The sequence below is a fragment of the Podarcis liolepis genome (genome assembly GCF_965112155.1).
Source record: "Podarcis liolepis genome assembly, chromosome: 9".
Classification (NCBI taxonomy): Eukaryota; Metazoa; Chordata; class Lepidosauria; order Squamata; family Lacertidae; genus Podarcis; species Podarcis liolepis.
In genome coordinates, this window is record NC_139564.1 from 54,910,861 (window position 1) to 54,924,723 (window position 13,863).

General features: G+C 40.4%; 1 protein-coding gene across 22 annotated transcripts in view; it reads right to left on the reverse strand.

Moving 5' to 3' along the window:
- The window catches only part of AASDH (aminoadipate-semialdehyde dehydrogenase), a 25,476-nt gene extending 11,646 nt beyond the window's left edge, over nucleotides 1–13,830 (reverse strand). For 5 of the 22 annotated variants that reach the window (XR_014515805.1, XR_014515806.1, XR_014515807.1 and 2 more), the window contains exons 1-9: nucleotides 13,361–13,794; nucleotides 13,022–13,223; nucleotides 12,290–12,541; nucleotides 9,532–9,652; nucleotides 8,383–8,693; nucleotides 5,093–5,285; nucleotides 3,811–4,052; nucleotides 1,958–2,064; nucleotides 891–1,063 (exon numbers count right to left, since the gene is read on the reverse strand). Coding sequence is in view for 4 of the 22 variants with exons in the window: in XM_083459821.1 (XP_083315947.1) it covers nucleotides 891–1,063; nucleotides 1,958–2,064; nucleotides 3,811–4,052; nucleotides 5,093–5,285; nucleotides 8,383–8,693; nucleotides 9,532–9,652; nucleotides 12,290–12,519 (1,377 nt within the window). In the remaining 18 variants the exon portion in view is untranslated. Of the gene's footprint in view, nucleotides 1–890; nucleotides 1,064–1,957; nucleotides 2,065–3,810; nucleotides 4,053–5,092; nucleotides 5,286–8,382; nucleotides 8,694–9,531; nucleotides 9,653–12,289; nucleotides 12,542–13,021; nucleotides 13,224–13,360 lie in introns of all 22 variants that reach the window. The other 17 variants (XR_014515799.1, XR_014515800.1, XR_014515801.1 and 14 more) reach the window with 11 other exon arrangements.
- Nucleotides 13,831–13,863: the final 33 nt, after the last annotated feature.

The following is a 13,863-nucleotide window of genomic DNA, read 5'->3' on the forward strand; positions in this document are numbered from 1 at the left end:
AAAGTAAATAAATACTGTTGGCTTTGAGTATTGTTTGATTTTTCCAGTATGGCTGAAATAACTATCTTTTTTTTGGGGGGGGGGGAGTCTAGGCTACTATTAACCAGAGAGAATAATTTTAGAGCTTCCAAATGCATCTTCTATTGGGCATCTTCTGTAGAACAATATTCTACACCATGAAAAGAAGGTATTGAATTGATAACAATCAAATAAGAGTTACTGAATACTCAATGCTATTTCAGAAAAGTACAAATACGGATGTACAAAAAAATAGAGAGGGATGAGTAGAGAAGACAAAGACAACAGCCTTCCCACTAGTAACACAAGAAGCACAGGGCTCAAGCAGAAAGTCTTCAGTGGGGTATCTATGAAGCCAGCTACAAGGCCATGTGCCACCTTCTGAAAGCAGACTGCTTGCTCCTCTTCAATGCCATGGCTATCAGAGGGTTTGTGCCCGTATGTCACTCTGTTATCAACATTCAAAGGCAGAATAAAGGTAGTACGCATGTGCAGCCCTCATTCTCCGCCAGAGTTGGCATGGGGACTAGATTTTTAAAGGCAGGATTTTCTTGCATATCTTGGGGAATCCTATTGTCTAGAGGGAACCCTTTCAGTCAAGTCTCTTGCCCCGTTTTGCTGTCCAGTGTGTCCACATGAATTACGAACTGGGGAAAGACCATCAGAAGGAACTAATCCCCAGGAAATATGTCACGATTCCATCTTGTACAACAATCTTGCTGCTCCAGTTGCCTATTTCGGACAGTCTTCAAGGGTAGCCCTATGTAGAGTTCATTGCAGTACTCCAGAAATGAGCTTAAAAGGACAAGGATCATGACCAGGCTCTCTGAGTCTACCTAAGAACTTTGATAGTTAGTTATTTATTACATTACCTGCTGTACATATTCAATACTGAGGCGCTTGCCATGACGTTTAATTTGATTGTCCTTCCGCCCCAAGAATAACATTTCGGTATCCTTTACTCTTACAAAGTCTCCAGTTGCTCTCATTGTGCCCTTAGGTAGTGTTACTTCATCATCAAGAAAGCAGACACGTTCCTCACCTCCTGTTCAAAAAAAGATCGTGCAGACCAAAGTGGTCCACAAGCAGACATCAAGAGCCAGAAAGATGGCTAAAGAGCAGGTAACAAAAGAAAAAAGAAAAAGAAAAAGAAAGCAACAGATATGCCATCCAGCTGGGGGAAGGCACAGTTTTTTAAAAAAATCAAATACTAAAAATCTGAAACATTTACACTAGGTGACTAGAATGGATACGAAAAGCAACATCCTGCCTGATTATTTAAAATCTGGCTGATGCTGTCGTTAAAAAGTTGTCTTAGGATAATGACAACCAAAAATACCACATTTTAATTTGGATGTGCCAGTATGTTATGCCCAGCTAACGAGAACAGGAGATAACATGCTAGTTCAGACAAAAAACCATTTTTAAAAACGAATGCCAATCTGCTTCAAAGCACTACTATCTATGTTATTCAAAGGCTCCAAGTCACCAGTAAATAAAATCACAGGGTTGTTCCCAGAAGTTCTAAACGCAGTTAATAATAAAATAAAAGCCCCGCTGGATCAGAGGAAAAGTCCAGCATCTTGTTTATAGTGCTGGTCAACTGAATGCCTCCAGGAAGTCAGAAACTTTTTTACAGGAGAGTGCTGTTTATCGCTTCCCATAGGCAACTGGTCATATTTGCCATGGTGAGAACTGAATGCTTGTCGAGATGTGCCTCTGGTTTGATCCAGCAGCGTACAGTGCATGATGGGAACAGCCTGTTTGCCCACTCTTCTCCTGCATACTGTTTTTGAATATGGGGGTTCAAAGTAGCTATCATGACCAGCAACTATTGATAGATTTGTCTAATCCTTTTAAAGGACCATTTAAGCCCATGGCTTTCACCACACCTTCAGGTAGTGAACTCTATAATTAAAAATATTAGATAGAAAATCACCTATGAACACTTGACCTTCACCTTCTAGAACGGCAGAACCATTAGCATCTTTGACTTCAACGATTGTTCCAGACAGTGGGGCTCCCAGTGGTACAAGGGAATCAAATCTAAAACCAAGGAGAAAAAAGGGGAAAGTGATAATAAATAACAACAACAACAACAACAACAATTTTTTATTTATACCCCGCCCTCCCCAGCCAAGACCGGGCTCAGGGCAGCTAACAACCAATAATAAAAACAAGTTGATTAAAATACAATTTAAAAGATTAAGGTACAACATTAAAACATTAGGGTGCAATCTCTTCATAGGAGGAGAAAGGAAAAAGAAAGACGGGGAGACAATCAAACTGATTCTAAGCCAAAGGCCAGGCAGAACAACTCTATATTACAGGCCCTGCAGAAAGAAATCAGATCCCTGAGGGCCCTGGTCTCATGAGACAGAGCATTCCACCAGGCCGGAGCCAGTGTTGAGAAGGCGTAGGAGACAGGGAGAGAAGTTCTTAAATATAACATTGAAAGCGAAGAATCTAGGAGTACTCCCAAACTAAGTACTTGGCCCTCTTGGAGGAATGCAACTCTGTCCCAGACCACCAGTCAGAGTTGCATATTTCCCAACCTGAGGCACTTGTCTGGTTCAATTTTCAGCTTATTCATTGTTATGTACCCCAATCTAGCCCCCAGACATCTGTTCAGATTTTCCACTGCCTCCCTGGGATTAGGTGGAAAAGTGTTGCAAAACAATGTCTCATCTGCATGTTGATGACATCCCAGCGCAAACATCATGTAGATGTTAGAAAGCATCTCTGGAAAAAGAAATATGCCAACAACCATTTCTGACAGATGCTTGAGCTCATGTGAATTATTTCTTAAGATTAAAAATGCAACACAAGTACTATTCAAAACGTGACTACTTCTTTAAGGTCATTTTGTGGATCGAGGGCCCGACCCCGCTATGTGAAATAAATACACAAGGACACGTGATATAAGGTTAATGGGCAAGAAAAGGCCACAACTTTATTGATTACAGCAGTGAAAAGGTATTGGCTTAGGCATTGGATGACTATAGGTGGTGGGTTTATTCAACAGTAGGTGGAGCCTGTTGATGCTCATCCAACTATAGGCTCACCCCCTGATGTCACCGAGGGTCGTGCCATGGCCTCCCGCCAAGCAGGCATCGGACGGAATACATGACCGCCAGATTCCTTTAACGGAATAACCCACGGTAGATAGCATAGGCGATGGCCACACCTAGCCCTTGACACAGCACAACACATGAATCCAATGCTTAACCTACCCACCAATACCACAAAAGTTGTGACGATTGCTACGAGGTAGGCGAAAAAACCAAAAGGCCTAATGCCAAATGGAAAAATTCCTACCAGGCCCCCCAGCCAACCAGGGCGACCAACCTAAGGTCCATAGCAAGGCCAAAAACCTATACCCTGAGCTAAATGGGAGTGGAGGGTGGGTGACTCGCTGAGGGACGACGACAAATGAGGAGGCGGCGGAGCTGGCACCACAGCATTAAGCTGCTACACATGCCCCCCGGAGGCACCTGGTTGGCCACCTCCGGTGGGCGTGGGCGCCAGCCAGGTAGGAGGGGAGGGGGCTAATGCCCCCTACCAGGGGCGGAGCTCGGTCTCCCACCCACAACCACTCCCCTCTCTTCCAGGGAGGAGAGTCTTTATCCAAATGTTAAAGGCGTGCCTTTGAAACTCTCTCTCATATCAAACACCCACAGAAATCCACTAAGATCATTCCATCTACAGAGGATTTGTACTACTAAGCTTTTTATCATTTATTCATCAACCAAAGTGTGCATGCAGGCAGCAAAACAGAATGACATTTCCTACCGGTGATCAGAACAAAAAACCTCCTCGGGAACCTTGTAGCATGTGGCCCAGCAGGAAACTTCTGTAATACCATAGATATTAAACACGTGTGTTTTGTTTCCCTGTCCTCTCCAGCTTCTTAGCACATTCAGTCCAGGAAATGCTTCTCCACCGAGAGCTAAGATTCGCAATGACGTATCAGCAGACAACACTGTTGATTTAATGCGCTGAACTCCAAATCTGTGCAGAAGTGTGGGTGTAGTCTATGCATTATAGAAAATAAGTTTCCAGATAAGTATCTGCCATCCACCAAAATCTATTTCTGTTACTTATACTTATACTTATACTTAGAAGACATCTGAAGGCAGCCCTGTTTAGGGAAGCTTTTAATGTTTGATGTATCACAGTATTTTAATATTCTTTTGGAAGCCGCCCAGAGTGGCTGGGGAAACCCAGCCAGATGGGCGGGGTATAAATAATAAATTATTATTATTATTACCATATACAGCAGAAACGGGCAACTAGAAGCCCTGTGGACAGAATTTAGACTGCAACAGACTTAGGGCCCCTCTAAGTGAGAATGTCAGCACTGTAACTTTCTTATGTACTTTGTGCTGCTTGGAAACTATTAATGTTGGATGAAAAGAGAAATCAGCAGGATCAGTTGTGTGGCTACTGAGAACCCATTACTGGTTCTGCTAGTTAAGGACTATGGTCATACAGACTAGGTTCTCAAGATTTGGACACCTGGACACTGTCTCATGATGCTCACAATGAGTGATAGGGCTTTAATTCACTGCTGGAAGACAAGCCATGGCTAAGTTGCCTCTTTTCTCTCTGAGACAACCCTAAGCAGAAACTCTGCAAACTGCAATTACTCAGTGACTATTCTATGAGTCAATGTCCAAATTTTAAGAAGCTGTAAACAAAGGTTGCGCATATCCTAAATATACATATAGCTCAAATCCAAAATATTTACTTGGAAGCAACATGCTGATTATTTTTATTCTTTTTATTTTTTTTACTCATTTAATAAAAGCAGGTCAACTGAGTCTAAAGCTCATGTGGAACACTGACAGAAGCTACACTTGGAAAAACAAACACAGCACATTCCCCCCACCCCCATCCTTTTCCTAATGATCGTTAACGTGTCGGTCTCATTTTTCACAGTTACAGCACATTTTCATTGAGAGATTTAAAAATGCACAGAAGCCAAATGACTGTACTGATTGATCATCATTGTATTCCAGTGTTGTGCAGAAGCAGCATTCAGAGCAAACGGTCAGCACTTCTCATATCTTACCTGTAATACAGACACTCTGTGGTGCTGGAAAAGAGCCTCAGACAACTCCTGTGGCATCATTTTAACCAGGTTAGGAACTATAAGCAGGGAAGCCCCACTTGCCAGAGCAATGAACAGCTCAATTACAGATGGATCAAATGTCAGGGGAGAGGCCATAAACACTGTATCATCTGGTGTGACCTTAAATACATCTCTAAAGAAAAAAGACACACAAATACCTCTTCAACCATCGCATGCATTTTGGAATCCAAAACTAGCAATTTCACAGATAGACCCCACATATCTAACAATGGAGATGTACAGAATCATGCAGGCATCAAACAGACCAATGAAACCCCACTCCCACCAGTATAAGAGGGCATGACAAGTTGAAAATGCTCGACTGCCCCCTAGCCACTTTCATTTCCTTCACCTGGAATATTCAATTATTCTGTGGGTCCAGTTTTCTCACTCCCTTAAGTCTTCTTGTTCTCGAGCTCTAACAGGATATATCTTTGTTTAAAATCTGTCAAGCTTGAAAGATTATTTTCTATAACCTAGAATGTTTCCTAGGCTTCTTTAAAAAAAACACCTCAACATGAAACTGGAAGTTTTGCAATTGATTTTACTTTAATTGCTGGAAAATCCCAAAGCACAATAAAATGTTGTAAAATTAAACAAACCCAGCACAGAATGAGGTTAATTTAAAAGGGACATGGTGGGTGACTGTAGTCAAATTCTTCCTGTCCCACCAATAGCTTGTCTCCTTGTAGTTACTCCCCAACCCCAAAGCTTTTTTCCCCTTTGTCATAGTCACACCTGGTATCAGAGCACTCATTTGGGGAAAAGTGTCTGGGGAAAGGGGCTGTGGGCAGGTAAAGCAAATCTGTGGCCATAGGGACTGTTCTGTACTCCTCACCCAGCAAACCCTCAGATCAGCCCACTTTCTATGTGATTGTGGCAGATCCTGAAATGCTGCTATCACAAAAGGCAGTAGGGTACAATCCAGCCAAAGCCGAGCGCTTTCAAATTCCATGGATTTGAATGGGAGAAAAATAAATGAAACATAAAAGCACCTAACTTTGCTGGATTACATCCAAAATGTTCTTAATGGTCCAAAATAAAAACCAGGTCAAGCAGATAAGGAAGAAAAATAATGAGTACCATGTTAGGAAATAAACTGAAATGAAGAAAAGAATACAAAAACTAAAGTGTTTCTTCAAGGCTGCCTGTGCTTTTTGCTTTTTTTAAAAAAACTCAAAATGGCTTAATGGCTTAATTCACCCATAAGAAACATATGGTTTATTATTTCTGTTATGAAAGCAGTGCATCCAAACAATCAACTGGAATTACAACAAAGCTCTTGAAAAACAAAAATTCTGTTGGTGAGGGGAAAGATAAAAGTTTTAAAGACAATTAGAAACATCTTTAAAAGATAGGTTGTGATTAATATGAAAGCAACATGCCAAGATTATCTATCTTCAAAAACAACAATAGCTATTTCCTTTTTACTCTGCAAATTGCAGATGCAGTTAAATAACTAGCTGAAATACTGTACCAAAAAAATTCCCAGTTTTCCAGGGGATGTTTCACCCATCCATCACTTGGTTTGGTTTTGGTTTTTTACACTCAATTACTGCCAACTAACGTCTTTCAAAAGCACAGCATTAGAGATTATGGAATTCTGCTTGTAGTATTAAATCTTGGTGGGATAAAGTGATGAATATTGTGTGAACCAGCCCCAAGAGACATCAGTCTAGGATGTATCTGCATTGCTTGGGTGATACACCTGTATTATTTGGGATCTTCAGTTGTCTCTTCCCCCCAACACATCTGCTGATCAAGGAAGTAAAAAACACAAGCCCACAAAAAGAAGAACAAGGAATCTTCCTAATAATTTCTGCACAATTCATTTTTTAAAAAAGAGGTCCATATTCCTGTGGGAGCTCATATTTTAAATTTCTCTAACAGCCTTGTCAAGCTGATAGGGACTGGGAAATCAACCAACAGCAGACACAGGGTTCTTCTGGGAAAATCTGTACTCAAATGAGACATCAGATCTGAAACTCAACATTTGTTGCAATGCGTATGAAGTTGCAATAGTTTTACTCTTGCAATGTTCTAGTATACCATACCATCACAAATAAATCAACGGCTGAGGTTTGCACATAACACTTAACTATGGTTTGGTGCGTAGATGAGTTTCCATGTAGATGAGTTTCCATGAGCCTGATCAAATCATCAGGTTCATTCACTCCCACCACCCCCATGCAATGAGGAGGAGGAGGTCTACAGTATTTTGTTTCACTTTTAAAGAATCTTGGCGTAACATTACATATGAACCAAGGGTTTTTACTTAAAACTATAATGGTTACTGAAAAAAGCCCATTTCATTATCCATGGTTTGAAGTTTACTTGCTTAACAATTAACTACTGCTTGTTTTAAACCAAATCCCTGGTTAATACTTGCTAAGCAGAGATTCTTTGATAGCAAAATTAAGTTCTCTCCTTCTTGCTATGAGAGATGGGGGTGGTGGAGTGAGACCAACTGGTCATTAGAATTCATGGAGGGTCTTCCACATAAACTGCGGTTTAGTCTAAGTGTGAACTGGGCCATTATGTTTGTACAGATGTACATTTTGACATCTGTCACTTGTACTGCAATCCCACAGCCAATTCCCTGACAGTAAGACCCACTGAACTCAGTGGCACTTTCTATTCAGTGTATAGGTATACTATATGTCCAAAATATGCCAAACTTTCACCACCCTGACAATGTTAAATATTAATTACAAGCATGCTATCAGAGCACACACAAACTACCACCAAACTCATTTAAAAAACAAACCTAGAGTTAAACGAAGTCAGGCAAAAAACATGGTGTTATTCTGATACAAGTTCTGAATTCTGAATATTTACTACAAGCAAAATTTGGTGACAGCTATGGCAGAAAGTCATCAGGTATGCTGACTTTGATCCCGTGAAAAGGAAGACAGGCTATACAGTGGTACCTCTGGTTACATACTTAATTTGTTCCGGAGGTCTGTTCTTAACCTGAAAATTGTTCTTAACCTGAAGCACCACTTTAGCTAATGGGACCTCCCGCTGCCGCCGCATGATTTCTGTTCTCATCCTGAAGCAAAGTTCTTAACCCGAGATACTATTTCTGGGTTAGTGGAGTCTGTAACCTGAAGCGTATGTAACCCAAGGTACCACTGTAAATGAAAGCAAATAAATAAATAACCTGGCCTCTAGCTAGTCACCTTTATTTTTAAAAGTCTATGAAAGGTTTTTGGGGAAACAGCACTTACCGAAGATGAAGAATATTTGGCAGTATACATTTATGAGGTACCCTGACAATTTTAGGGATCCCTGTTGTTCCAGATGTATGTAAAATATATGCTATGGAGTGCTGCTGTCTGACATCCAGCAGGTCTTTGAATGGTTCTGTCTCAAGCTGGTCCAAGGCTCGTGCCTCTAAGCCACTTGGCACAGCATAACTTTCATTGCTATTGTTTAAATGTTCAATATTACTGCCCTTCCTCTGGAAAAGAATTAAATCAACTTTTGGTATTTCGAAGGAATTATGGCAGAACAAATGCCCATGTGCTACTGTGAATTTCTGAAAGAGAGAAAGAATGGTTTTAATTGAATAATACTTGTGTGCAAATGCTGTTGTTATTTTCTCTATAGTGTACTCCTATGACAAATAAAAACCTTTCTAAAGTAATAAGAAATTTGGGATACCTAATCTGACTTGAAAGGCATGAGACATTTTAACCCTAAGGGTGCACCCTAAGAACTACTCCACAACAAGTAGACAAACCAGGAGTTTGCTACAGCCCAGTGAGTTCAATGGAATTTACTTCTAGGTATACTAGTTTAATAAGGTTTTGAATTTTGTCGATTCTTTCCATCCTGAACAGGCAAATTTTCATTTTCTAAACAGATGTACAAATTAATGTGTATATATTATGCAAAGTTTACATATAAAAATGAAGGTGACTGGGTTTTAAAACTAAGCAAATAAGCATTCAACTGCAATAAGAACCTAAACGCCTTGTGGGATCAGACCAAAGACCCAATTAGGCCAGAATTCTGTTCTCACAGTGCCCAGCCAGGTGCCTATGGGAAGCCCATGAGAAGGAACTGAGCATAACTGTAGTCTTCCTACTTGTACAAAGAGTTCTCCCAGAAACTGGTGTAAAGAGGCATGCAACCGACAACACAAGGTATACTAAGACTAGTAGTCACTGATAGTCTTATTCTCTTTGCAAGTCATCCAAGTTGATGCCATCACTATCCCAAAGATTTTTACTTAGGAGTACATCCCACTGAACTCAGCAGAATTATTTCTAATAAAACATGCAATATTAAGCTGTATGTTTGATAAAAGAAAGGTAATTCAAAATCTCATTTTAATATCCCAATTAAAACATGTTGAAAGCTTTTGCACTTACATCAACTCTGTCTTTCTCCACAAGGACATATTGGAAGTTACACTTTTTCATAAAATATGCCGACAAGTTTGGAGGGGCATCTGGATCAATAGGGGAATAGGCAGCTGGCACTTGGAGAATTCTAGCAAAACAAAATACTTAATTTAGCAAGCATTCTAAATTCTAGCAAACACTCTAGCAAAAATTCTCAGCAACCCAAACGGAAAAATCTACATATTCACAGGTTTACATTAAAAGTAGTCTTTTTGCTAGATGTTATGGCATTCAGAGTTTACTAACATAATGAAACAATTATTTTTAGGGCCAACTACATGTGATGCCAAATGCATTACTGCTAATTACATCAGATGTATATGTTTAAAAATACATCAGATGTATTTGTTTAAAAAATTGCACAAACACATCATTTTTATCTGGACAGTATGGCGAGCCAAAGTTTTGCCCTTATTTCCATAACTGATCTCTGCCCCATGCTGCAATTAGCAAAGGGGGGGGGGGATCTCCCAATGACACCAAACCTTCCCCTCACCATGTATCGTGGGCCAAATAAAAATCCCCTCCTGCACTATTAAATAACCAAGAAACTCTGGCATAATTTGCAGCTCCTCCATGCATTTATTCATGTCTAGTTTGACCTTTAGGAACTGCTCCATGTTAGATTTCGCCCTGAACACAAATAACCTTTGTGAATAGGGTGTTCACATCTTTGCATAGGAAGTACGTAATATGACACAGGCTTTAGTTTATTGTACAGGCAACGAGCGACTGACATGTGCCCAATTGGCACGTGATTGCACAGCACTGAACACAGAAGTTACCCTAAAATATCACTAAAAGGGCAGAACAGGAGTGGGGTAGAATGCTTTGCGTGGGTTCTGCCAACATGTGTGGGGCCCAGAACAGAACCCCTGCCCCAAAGGAGTAAGGAAATCTACTTGGAAATTTCCACGGATCTTTTCTGTCAGGGAAAGTGAAAATGAATGGCATACATCATAAATTACAAATGTCAGATTTTCTAAGATTTTTGCAATTGACCTAAAGGCAGAAAGAAAGCCGTTATCAATAAATAACTCAATGGGTGCATGCATTTGGAGGAGGAAATGTGGAGGAGACTCAAATGCCAAACACATTATAATTCTATTTTCATTTGTTGTGAGATTAGCATGCGAGCTGCATGAATTGCTTACCTAGTAACAAGACATCAACTAGGTATATAAATATAACCTATCATTATTTCAGCCATCTCTTATATACCCATGTTTCAAAATAGAATTTCCCAAAAACCCTACTCAATGATTAATTTTTTTAAAGCTAGCGTCAGCTGCTGACAAGTGAAAAACGAACTAGCTAGACTACTCCAGTTATGTTACATCATCCTAGCATCTTGGTTTAACATTCCATGCTTCAAATCCAAAAGTGAACATTACTACCTGCCAATCAATATTGATATCAATGTCATCCTGCTATCTGGTGGGAAGAGGAGAGTGTGGGCTGGATTCAATTTATTTTCCCTCCATCTCTAAGCAAGTCTTATGAGCTGTACTTTTGGTTCCAAAGACAGTGAGGGGAACTGTGCATTCAACCCCAAAAGCTGGATTCAGCCTGGAACTGTACATGCAAAACCAGTGTACATGCAATAAACTGTGTAGCACACACAACAACCTGACAAGGGATGCGCATGTCACTATCTGCTTACACACCCAGCCACCCCACCCTAGATGCATTGGAGCAAACTGCAACTTTTTCTTTCACTAAAAAAATTTGAGAACATGTTACTTAAGACAATTCTCCAAAGGAATTCATACCTAAAAGTACTGCTGTCCTGATTTACATAAAAAGTTGGTTGCACCCAACTAAGTCATACTCTGAGCTAACCCACTGAAACCAACCTATTTAAGTTAGTCGTGACTTAAATCCACTGGTCTAAATGGATCTACTCTGAGCATCACTTAATCCAATACAACTCATTATCTACAATTGCTTCAATTTCACACTTTTATAAATGATTGCACATGGATACCAATAATACTTAAGCTCTAATCTTGTGTTTTGTGGGCAGCTTCACCCATATGATCCAGCAAGCTAATATCGAAACTGAGAAATTTCAAATGCAGTAGGGGAGGTAACTGTTCATAACGGGGTGGGGTGGGGTACAGAATTCTACTGTATGTCCAAGGCCTTGGGGGAATCCTTTTGGATCCTGTCCCACCAAATTAATAGCAGTTTTAGGTGAGCAAAGTTACCTGAAGTAACAAAAGCCCAGTATTTTTAAAGACAAATGGGTTTGGTTCATCAGTGTGCTCATCACTCCATCTAGTGGCTTAAGTTACTGAACAAAACAAATCTTAAACTGGTGTGGAGATTTGGTTCAAGTGAAATCCTGTAAGCACTTTTCTAAGAGTAAATCCCACTGAATTCAATGGGACATTCTTCTGAGTAAGCATTTATAGGATTTCTAGAGGGGCAACTGTGTTAATCTCTTGATGAAAGAACAAGGAAGTGTCATACCGCACCTTAAAGACTAACAAATTAGAAGTGAAGCGTACAAGATTTTATCCTGGGCACCAGCCCACTGCACGTTCACCTTTAAACCATAGTTTATCCTGTGCACCAGCCCACTTTAATGCAAACAGACAATTGTTTTAAAAACTAAGCTGGCTTAATGCGGTGACTGTAACATATTCTATATACAGTATAGCATATATAACATTTTGTACTCATGCTATACTTATATATTAACAAAGTATAGAAATAATACCCTATAATCCAAGAAGGCAGATTTATTCCTGGGTAGCAGTAGAGGCCTATTTCAAATCGTTCGGTGAAATTACAATGTTTCTTCAGGAAATCGGTAAGTTCTGTGGCTAGGTTAATAACTGTTTTGTAAGTATAGATAACTGGAACCTTATTGATGCATTCATCAAAGCATACTGCTCTTCTCTCAGGATATAAACTGGCTGCAGTCTGAACAATCTTGTGAAGAGTCATTGCCAATATTTATACTGCATACCTGTAAAAGAGGAAATAATAATTAAATATTTTTTATTTTTTTAAAAAAACCCTTGTAAAACACAGCATACTCTCATAAACTTAAAAGAATGTGGAGGCATGTCTGTTTCACAAAATACACATAATACCCGTTTATCAATTCTGATGATTATCCCAATTCCACTTCCAACATTTTTGCCGTTCTGAATGAACAGTTGAGATGTTTTAAATATGATCTATTCTTCCAAGTAAGGAGAAAACATGAAAGGTATATTGTAATTTTAAAAGAGAGAAATAAGCATTTTCACAAATGCATATACAAACATTTCTCTCTGCTTATCTAGGGTATTTTAAATGAAATCCTAAACTAATAGTCTTCAACCTACTCTAATCTGGGACACATTTTTAATCCAAGGAAGGGATACCCATGTAAATTAACAACTAATTCAGTCAAGGAGGTGCTGTGGGTAAAAGGCCCAACGCTCCATGTGTGGAGTTTCACCTGCTGCAAAATGCTTTCACCTGGATTTGGAGAGAGCTGGTTTGGAGAGAGCTGGTTCAGTGGTAGGGAAAGTTTTTCAGGCCAACGATGCATTTCCTCCCGGTAAATTCTTCAAAGGGGTGTGTGTACACGGCAGCAGTGGACATTGCCATCTCACAGGTTTTACAATACTGCACTGTAGTGTCTTCCTAAGAAACTGCAGCTGTCGAAAAGAACAGGAAAACATGTAACCACCAGACGTTTTAGCAGCCGTACAATAATAGTCAAAAGTTTGTTTGGTCGTTTAAAAAAGAGAAACAAAACATGGAAGATAGCTCAGTAATAGCATGAGACTCTTACTCCTAAGGGTTATGGGTTCGAGTCCCGCGTTGCAGAGGGTTGGTTTAGATGACCCCCCGTGGTCCCTTTCCAACTCCGCAATTGTATGATTATAAAGCACATCCACTCTCTCGTCAAGAAGGGAGCGAGGGGAGCTGCACAACTTCGACCTACAGGAGGCTCCCTCTCCCTATTACTCACGGCGAAACGGCAGCGTTCAGAAAACGAAAGAGCCGCCTTCACTACCACCAGCTTAATACAAGATGGCAGCCGCAGAGTGAACGCTAAGCCGTCGCGGAACCGTTTATTATGCGGCCTGTAACACGGCTTGGCCGGCCCTCGATTTGCTCTTTCGTTCCTATGGCAACTGCGCGCGCACCCACCTGCTCCTTCCTCTTTCCCGCCCCGCCCCCGCAAGCCTTTGCAATCGCTCCGTCGCCGAACTACAAGAACTCTGCCCCGCCCCGTACTTAACAGGCCCTGCCGGGATTGGTCGGTTTTTTTTCCTGATGGGGCAGTTTCTG